At 33.6% G+C, this 7,869-nt stretch overlaps 2 protein-coding genes and 1 long non-coding RNA gene across 3 annotated transcripts; 2 read left to right on the forward strand and 1 right to left on the reverse strand.

Annotated features, from left to right (window-relative positions):
• The first annotated feature begins 524 nt into the window (after positions 1–524).
• On the forward strand, positions 525–1,617 carry LOC108767681 (uncharacterized). The gene is made up of 3 exons (XR_001940446.1): positions 525–863; positions 954–1,227; positions 1,300–1,617. It is a non-coding gene; the product is annotated as an uncharacterized LOC108767681 (long non-coding RNA).
• Positions 1,618–2,327: 710 nt separating this feature from the next.
• On the reverse strand, positions 2,328–4,496 carry LOC108767674 (uncharacterized). The gene is made up of 5 exons (XM_018517651.1): positions 4,159–4,496; positions 3,679–3,804; positions 3,274–3,583; positions 3,030–3,192; positions 2,328–2,964 (listed from the first exon to the last, which is right to left on the reverse strand). Exons 3-5 carry the CDS (start codon positions 3,452–3,454, stop codon positions 2,328–2,330), a joined length of 981 nt encoding a protein of 326 aa, XP_018373153.1. The 5' UTR covers positions 3,455–3,583; positions 3,679–3,804; positions 4,159–4,496.
• Positions 4,497–6,099: 1,603 nt separating this feature from the next.
• Positions 6,100–7,853, forward strand: LOC108767676 (uncharacterized). The gene is made up of 4 exons (XM_018517652.1): positions 6,100–6,432; positions 6,544–6,735; positions 6,827–7,273; positions 7,366–7,853. Exons 1-4 carry the CDS (start codon positions 6,249–6,251, stop codon positions 7,851–7,853), a joined length of 1,311 nt encoding a protein of 436 aa, XP_018373154.1. The 5' UTR covers positions 6,100–6,248.
• Positions 7,854–7,869: the final 16 nt, after the last annotated feature.

Here is a 7,869-nt window from a genome sequence, read left to right on the forward strand (position 1 = left end):
TTAAGCATAAGCTGTTAAGTTATAGTGTCCACAGTGAATGTCTTAAGTCTATAACCTAAGTCAACGATCTTAAAGTCTTAACCTAAAATCAGAACGGAGTGAAGTTCGGATATACAGCTATAATGGAATCAATAGAAGAAAACGAAGAATTAATTTTGCTTACATCAATTGTATGGGTGCAAATAATAGCATGTTATTTATTATTAAAACCTAATCGGAGATGGTGGATGTTACCAGACAAACGAGAGAGACCTTGTTTGGGAGCATATTGTACTTTATTTTTGAAGTACAAACGTACGAATCATGAAGAATTTTTCAAAATGACTAGACTTACAGTGAAACAGTTTGAAGAACTGCTTAATTTGTTACACCCTGCTTTAACAAAAGCTAGTATGCGAGAATTTTTGCATCCTGAATTCCGTCTAGCATTTACATTATGGTAGGTTACATTCTCCTATTTAGTACTCACATACATTCTCTGTTTTCTATTAAATTTCATGATTGTCTAGCTTTCTAGCATCACATGCTAGACAGCCTTAATTCAATGGCCAGATACTGGCGCATAGGCAAATCAACAAGTTATAAAATAGTTATAGAAACATGCAATGCCATTTGGCAATGTCTTAAGAAAACGTATTTGAAGCAATCTTCTGAAGAAGAGTGGAAAAATATTGAAAAATGCTTTTATGGACGATAGGATTTTCCAAACTGTATCGGGGCTTTGGATGGAAAGCATATCCGTGTGCAATGTCCACCCAACTCTGATTCAGCATACTATAACTATAAAGGATACTACAGTCTAGTATTGCTAGCCACATGTGACGCAAATTATGCATTTACCTTTGTAGATATCGGAGATTATGGTAAGAATATGCATTGTTTAATATTAAGTTGCAAGTTGAAATAATATTAAATTTTTAAGTATATAATACACGATTATTGTAATTGTTTAGGATCACTATCAGATACAAGGATTCTTAGTGCATCGGGATTTGGACAAGCTTTAGAACATGATGAATTAAATCTGCCACCACCAAAGTTATTGTCAAAGTCAACAATATTAGCACATCACTACTTTGTACGTGATGAAATTTTCCCGTTGCGTTTAAATCTTTTGCGTCCATATGCAAGGAAAAACTTATTGGGAATCAAACAAAAAGTTTTTAACTATTGACTCTCAAGGGCACGACGTACTATTGAAAACGCTTTTGGAATTTTCGTAACTAGGTAATAATAATATTTTGATTTATCATTTAATTATGCAAAAGTCAATATATATAACAGATGTTTTCATATTAGATGGAGAGTACTAAGTACTATACACTAGCCATGCACCCAAAATAATGTAGAGGCTGTAATTTCTGCTGCAGTCTGTTTACACAATTTCATCATGAAAAGGGAAGAACATACTATCGGATTCTAATCATATTGTCCACCTGGTTACGTAGATCATTATAATGAAAATGGAAATGTTGTTTCTGGTTTATGGCGAGATAAAAACATTCCTAGATGTACAACACGACTCAATCGAGTAGGATCTAACCGTGCTGCAACAATTTCATTGGAGCAACAAGATACGATAGCTGAATATTTTACGACAAATGAAGGACAGATTCCTTGGGGCAATGGAATATTGTACGCAGAGATCGCATAATAAATATTTCTTAATTTAAAAAATTATTTTTTTTTAACTAAATAACAAAGTACATTTAATTTCTCTAAAATTTATTTTTTCGTACAAACACGTACATAGTCATTGTACAAAACATATATGCATATGTACATACAATCATTTTTCCGTAACTACATACAACAATAAAATAAATTAATTTTTTTGATATTTATTTTATCCTGCCAATACATAAACAAAACAATAAATTAAACAATCTTTATATGAAATAAAATAATACTTTAAAATTAAACAGCCACATTGTATCACCACTTATATTGTATTCAAGATGCATACCTATCACTAACGAAAAACATTATTATTGCGGAATGACAACCTTTGGTAAAATTAAAAAATAATTTGGCCTCATTACGTTGGACGGAAAGAAATAATATGTTTCAGAACTGTCATTGGCATTAAAAAAGTAATTGTAAGAAGAATCTCGATTGACTACGTTACAATTAGACACACTCACAGGTGCCTAGAGTTTTTGAGATTTTATCTAACTATAATGTGATCAATCAATATTTATCAATTATAAGTTATTTAAGCAGAAAAAAAATATAAAAAAAATAAAAAAAAATATAAAACAAATAAATATATATCAAGACTATTTGATATGTTAAATCAATTATATGTTATCTCAGTTACTTGATAATTACTTGAGAATTACTTGTTTAATTGAATTGAAATCAGAAGTTTCATGATTTGAAATTATTTGCGTAATTGACATGAAACAAGACAACTGCTTTTCATCTAGTACTCGTTTCATTGCTTCAGCTATTGCTGTGATATACGGATGATGCTGCTGCTGTGTAGCAGTAGTATGATTTAAGTATGCTGTTGCCATTACGTTAAAAGCATGAGAAGATTGGGATAATATGTTTTCTACTGTACCCATTGTCTTCTGCTTTTTTGCTGCAAATTGATCTAAAGCCGGTATTATTTTCTTTTTCTGTATTATAGTATTCATATTCTCAGAAACGATATTTGTAGCTATCTTCTTTTTTTCTTTATTATTTATATCAAGTGGATCGTTCTCGGAATCTTTAAAATTAATAGGAGATTGCTGATCTGAAGTTAGTGATTCAGTATTCATTAAAGGTACATCAACTAAAGAACTGCTAGTGCTATTATCTGAATTTGTCAATAGATTTATAGAACTCCATGCATTTGATGATAATGGACTTAATATTGTCCTCATTGTAGGGTCTTCGGTGAGCATTGATGATCTTACAATATTTTGTAATTCCATGCTTTTCTCTTTCTGAGATGTTGTCATAGAGCTGCGTGACCTATCCAAATAAAAATTTTATCACAGCAATAGATATTTTCCAAAAATAATTATATATATACTTACATTTGATGGGCAATATGTGATGTTAGAAAGGACATTTGCTTAAAATAAATCCACGTTTTCATTATTTTATGTCCTGAATCACTGGGTTGTCCTGCCTTCATTTCCCGTAATTTTTTGGTGAATGTATTGCGAAGAGTATTCCAACGCCCTTCTGCTTGCTCAGCTAAAGTTATTAAAATTTAAATATTTGTTATTATAACTTGCTATAATTATATCTTGCAAATTTAAAGTAGTAATACTTAACCTGTACAACCAAGCATCTCCCCAATACTTGTCCATTTTTCACGTTTCAGTTCTTTATTTTTGTAATCTTTTAATGTTTTCACATATAATACTGGGTTTTCTCTTACAATAGAAATTAAAAGTTCGTCATTGATATTTTCCTGTATTTCAATATCGACGTTTAAATCGTTTGAATGATCCATCGTGTAACTCGTCAGTCACAGTCAACATAATATTTTTATAGGTTATCGTATCCCACTTGGCTTTAAACAGTAAGATTTTAGCAGTAAGAAATTTAAATTTCGCCAATTCGCTTAAGGGGAGATATACACCTAGGAGCCGGAAAAAAAGATCATTTTTGTGAATTTTTTTAAGAAAAACTATTTGAAATTTCGGATTGAGAGTTTTTGTATCTAAAAGTACACACATTCAGGAATATGTTCAATTTTTTTATTAAAAAAAATCAAAAATTGACGAGGTTGTTGTATAATCTTCGGAGCGCTGTAAAAAAATCCGGGTAAACGGTACCAACTGGCGTTTCTTCAAAAATCATCTGAAACAAAAAAACCAAAAAGATTATTAAATTAGATACTATAATCTAGTACTTGTCATAGCCGATTTTGAAAATATCGATTTATGACAAAATGGCGGACGTTTGAACATAACATAGCGATTTTTCGACCAAAAATTAGTTATTATTTGCCTATAAAAAAAAAAATACGCAACGAAAAAAAAAATCCTATGACAAGTACTAGATAATGATGTCTAGAATAACCACAAAAAAAATTCAAGGCAATCGGTTCATTGGTTTTCGAGAAATTTTTGGTACCGATTTGAAAGACGTGGTTTCGAGAAAAACGCGTTTGAAAATTTGGGAATGAATAAACCATGAAATTTGTCAACTTACATGGAATCATTGATACCAGGCCCATAGTGTAAGTCTTCTACGGTCGACGGAATGTTCATGTCTTCTAAATTTTGTTGTCGGCGCCGTATTCGACCTTCTTTCGTCTGTTCTTGCGCTTGCAGCTCGGCTTTCGCTATGCGAATTTTGTCTTCATAGCTCCATGCAAACCAATCCCCAATAACGCATAACAAAATAGAATCGTGTATGTATTTCGTAAGCTGACTTGATGTATGGGCACGAAGGAATTAAAGTCGGTTTGCACGATGAACACGAAACTACAATTTTAAAACCGAGCCCTCGAGTGCTTTCTATTGAGAATCGAACATCACTATCACACTTTTTGCATTTTACACATTCCGATAAGGCAGAAAACACTGTCAGAAAATTCAAAATTCGATACCCGATGTTTGGATCTTCTGATGCAGATGTCTCACGATCAGTCTTCAATTTTTTGGCACTGGAACTAGCGTATTCGATTACTGACTCGACCCGACTCTGAGTCAACAGTCTGTTCTTTTTAACTGCATTTCTTACACAATTAGCTCTTCTTTTGCAGCTAAACAGAACAGATTATTGACTCGGAGTCGGGTCGAGTCAGTAAATCGAATACGCTATAATATTCTCGTCGGAAAGTTCTACTTTTTCGGCAGTATGTCGATTTTTGGACGGTATTTTCTTCTTGCTTCGATCTTTGCGAAAAGATCCGGATCGATGAGCTTTCCGAGAACCTTTATATCTGTTATCCATTTTCCTCAGAATATTTATTCACAGACGGAAACTCACTGTAACGCATAGTTGAACGAACGGCAAGCTACTGACGAAACGCGTCCAATTTCTGGCAAAGAATAAGGCCTATCACACATGAAATGCATAACAGAGCATAAGCATAACATAAGACTGCTGGACCAATGAGCATCTAGCATAATGTCGCCATATTGATTTACATAAGATGCTCATTGGTTTAGCGGCCTTATGTTATGCTTATGCTCTATTATGCATTTCACGTGTGAGAGCCCTAAGTCCGGATCTACAATAGAGTTTTAAGCCTTAAGCCATAAGAAATGGGCGAATCACAATCGCTTATTCTTCTCGGATTCGACTGTAATTGGTCAATTTCTTACGGCTTAAGGCTTAAAACACCTATTGTATATCCGAGGTAACGGTCGTGTAATATTTCCCTTATACCTGGACCCGAGCACGCCCGAAAACACAATGGAATCGTAAAACAGATCTAGATACGCTCTCTTCGAAGGGTCGTTTGCCGCTACCTGCCTCTCGGCTCGGCCGCAAAACAGGCGGCACGGCGCGCTCTCGGAGACGGTTCACTCTCTTGGCTGTAACTTCGTTATATATCGAGATATTGATTTGCAATTTTCACCAGATATTCTTGAGACCTCAAGCTTCAAGAAAATGCAAAAAAAAAATTGATTTTTTCGACCATGCTAGGTGTATATCTCCCCTTAAGGCCCTGCGCACAATGGAAGAAGTATTAGGAACAGGAATAGATATTAAGATTTCAACCTATCAGAAACCGTATATTCCAGTGTAACTGGTATCTGATAGGTTAAAATCTTAATATCTATTCCTGTTCCTAATATTTCCTCCATTATGCGCAGGGCCTAATAGGCCTTCTACAATAAGCCATTAGTCATAAATCAGAAGTCAGAAGTTAAAAAATGACGACTGTGATTGGTCAATTTTTGGTTTCTGATTTCTGATTTATGACTAATGGCTTATTGTAGAAGGCCCTTAAAGCGGGGAGCACAGACTCTTACATAACGCATAAAACATGAGGCATAAAAAAATCAACCAATCCTTTATTTCACGGAAAGGAAGGAAATAAAGCACTTGGGGTACATTCTAAAACTTCCTCTTCGAGAAAAATTTTGCTCATTGGCGTTCTAAAACGTTGCGAGCGTTTCCGATTGGTTCCTCGTTCATCATTCGGAGCTGTTCCAAAACTGGTAAGAAAGTCTTCGTATTTCCTCCATCGAGTAAAATTCTCACCTGCGTTTGTGTGCGGGAACTACGAGTAAATTGTGATGATTGGTGGAAAAAGTAGATAGGTTGAACACGTGACATTATACGTTATGAGAATGAAACAAGGTTATAAGCACAAGGTTAAAGTGAATCAGATTTTAATTTATAATAAAATGGAGAACATCCCACTTGTTTTTCAAATTAACATAGAGAGCGACGTACCTGTAATAAGTGCTAATAATAACTATCCTGTTGAAGCAGGCAAAGGGCATATATTTTTATACAATAAGATAAGTGAGTATCATATATATTTATTTATATGTAGTTATGTGTATCATTTATGTACTACGTCATTAAATACTATGCCATTATTCAACATTATTTTTTATCAAATTATGTATACAGGAAATACATTTATTAAAGTTCCTGATGTAATTCAAGTTAGAAATGCATATAACCTCGATATAAACCACTGCGCATCTTTCTGTGATATACCCATAACTGAAACATATAATGTTTATTATACTACTATTATTTGTGATGAAAAACGATTACCAGTCCAAGCTGATAAACATTTGTTACTGGTTGAAAAAGCTTGTAAGTGTATATATTTCAATGCATAGTTTTATCCAATAATAAATATATTGTAGTATTTTTTATTTCTAAATTATATTTTTTCTTTTTACAGCAGGAAAAACTTTCAGAATTATGGATTCCCTAAATATTCGTAAAATATATAATTTGCAACATTCTTCTTTTAAAAACATAAAAAGTCAAGTACAATCTGCTTTATCCACTAAAGAGTTCCAGCAGCATTCATCAACTATGATAAATCAAACAGATTTCAACTTACTTAATAAACCGCTACAGGAATCATCATGTGTTACGAAAAATCAGCCACCATCTTTGATTGTACAATTGCCATCAACTTCAATAAATCGTGTGCAATCTTCTGCTTTAACAGACAAGCAATATTCTCAACCTCCATATATTAGTAATCCAATAGAAACCAATGTTTTGAATACGGATAAACCATATGAAAAAGTACTTTCACAAAGTAATAATAATGCAGGATCTCAAGTACAAGTAACACTTCCAAAAACAAAACGCCGAAAAACTGTAGATACTCCCCGAGGTATACAAACGTTTTTGTATTTCTTGTTTATTGTATTGTATAAAATGCCACGTGAGCATCAAGATTTTGTAAATTTAAAATTTTACTTGCAGCTTCGTGGAAACATCCTGCCATTTTATGTCTTATTCATCACTACAAAGCAAATATGCATGTAATGAATAGCAATTCTAAACGCCATGAGGAAATATGGCAGGATATATCAGACGCTTTGGCCAAAGAAGGATATTATTTTTCTCACTTGCAGTGTGAAGATAAGTGGAAGTATCTTAAAAAAGTATATATAGAGACAGTAGACAAAAATAAGGAGTCTGGAACTGCTGAGAATACATGTCCTTACTTTAAGGAATTTCATGATATTTATAGCAAATCACATTCTGTCAATCCTCCAGCACTTGCTTCTAATCGAATACTGAAAAATATTTCTGAATGCGAATCTTTCTCACAATCAGATTCAGAAGAAAAAAATGTACCAAAGAAAAAAAGTCGAAAAGTTTCTCGCAAGTGCTCGCGACGCGCGAAATACTGGTACCACGGCCGCACCCCCAGGGGGCTAACGCGATTAACCAAGGCTCGCGTTTAAGATCCGCCGGCGGGGG

The sequence above is a fragment of the Trachymyrmex cornetzi genome, unplaced genomic scaffold (genome assembly GCF_001594075.2).
Source record: "Trachymyrmex cornetzi isolate Tcor2-1 unplaced genomic scaffold, Tcor1.1 scaffold718, whole genome shotgun sequence".
NCBI classification, from domain to species: Eukaryota; Metazoa; Arthropoda; class Insecta; order Hymenoptera; family Formicidae; genus Trachymyrmex; species Trachymyrmex cornetzi.

Bases quoted from the DNA above. Each gene is read 5' to 3' on its own strand.
- LOC108767676 (XM_018517652.1), top strand. From the start codon at position 6,249: ATGAGAATGAAACAAGGTTATAAGCACAAGGTTAAAGTGAATCAGATT. The intron at 6,736-6,826 runs GTAAGTGTATAT...TTCTTTTTACAG, and splicing joins GTTACTGGTTGAAAAAGCTT to CAGGAAAAACTTTCAGAATT. The intron at 7,274-7,365 runs GTATACAAACGT...TTTTACTTGCAG, and splicing joins AACTGTAGATACTCCCCGAG to CTTCGTGGAAACATCCTGCC.
- LOC108767674 (XM_018517651.1), bottom strand. From the start codon at position 3,454: ATGGATCATTCAAACGATTTAAACGTCGATATTGAAATACAGGAAAAT. The intron at 3,193-3,273 runs GTTAAGTATTAC...TAATAACTTTAG, and splicing joins GGAGATGCTTGGTTGTACAG to CTGAGCAAGCAGAAGGGCGT. The intron at 2,965-3,029 runs GTAAGTATATAT...TTATTTGGATAG, and splicing joins TCACATATTGCCCATCAAAT to GTCACGCAGCTCTATGACAA.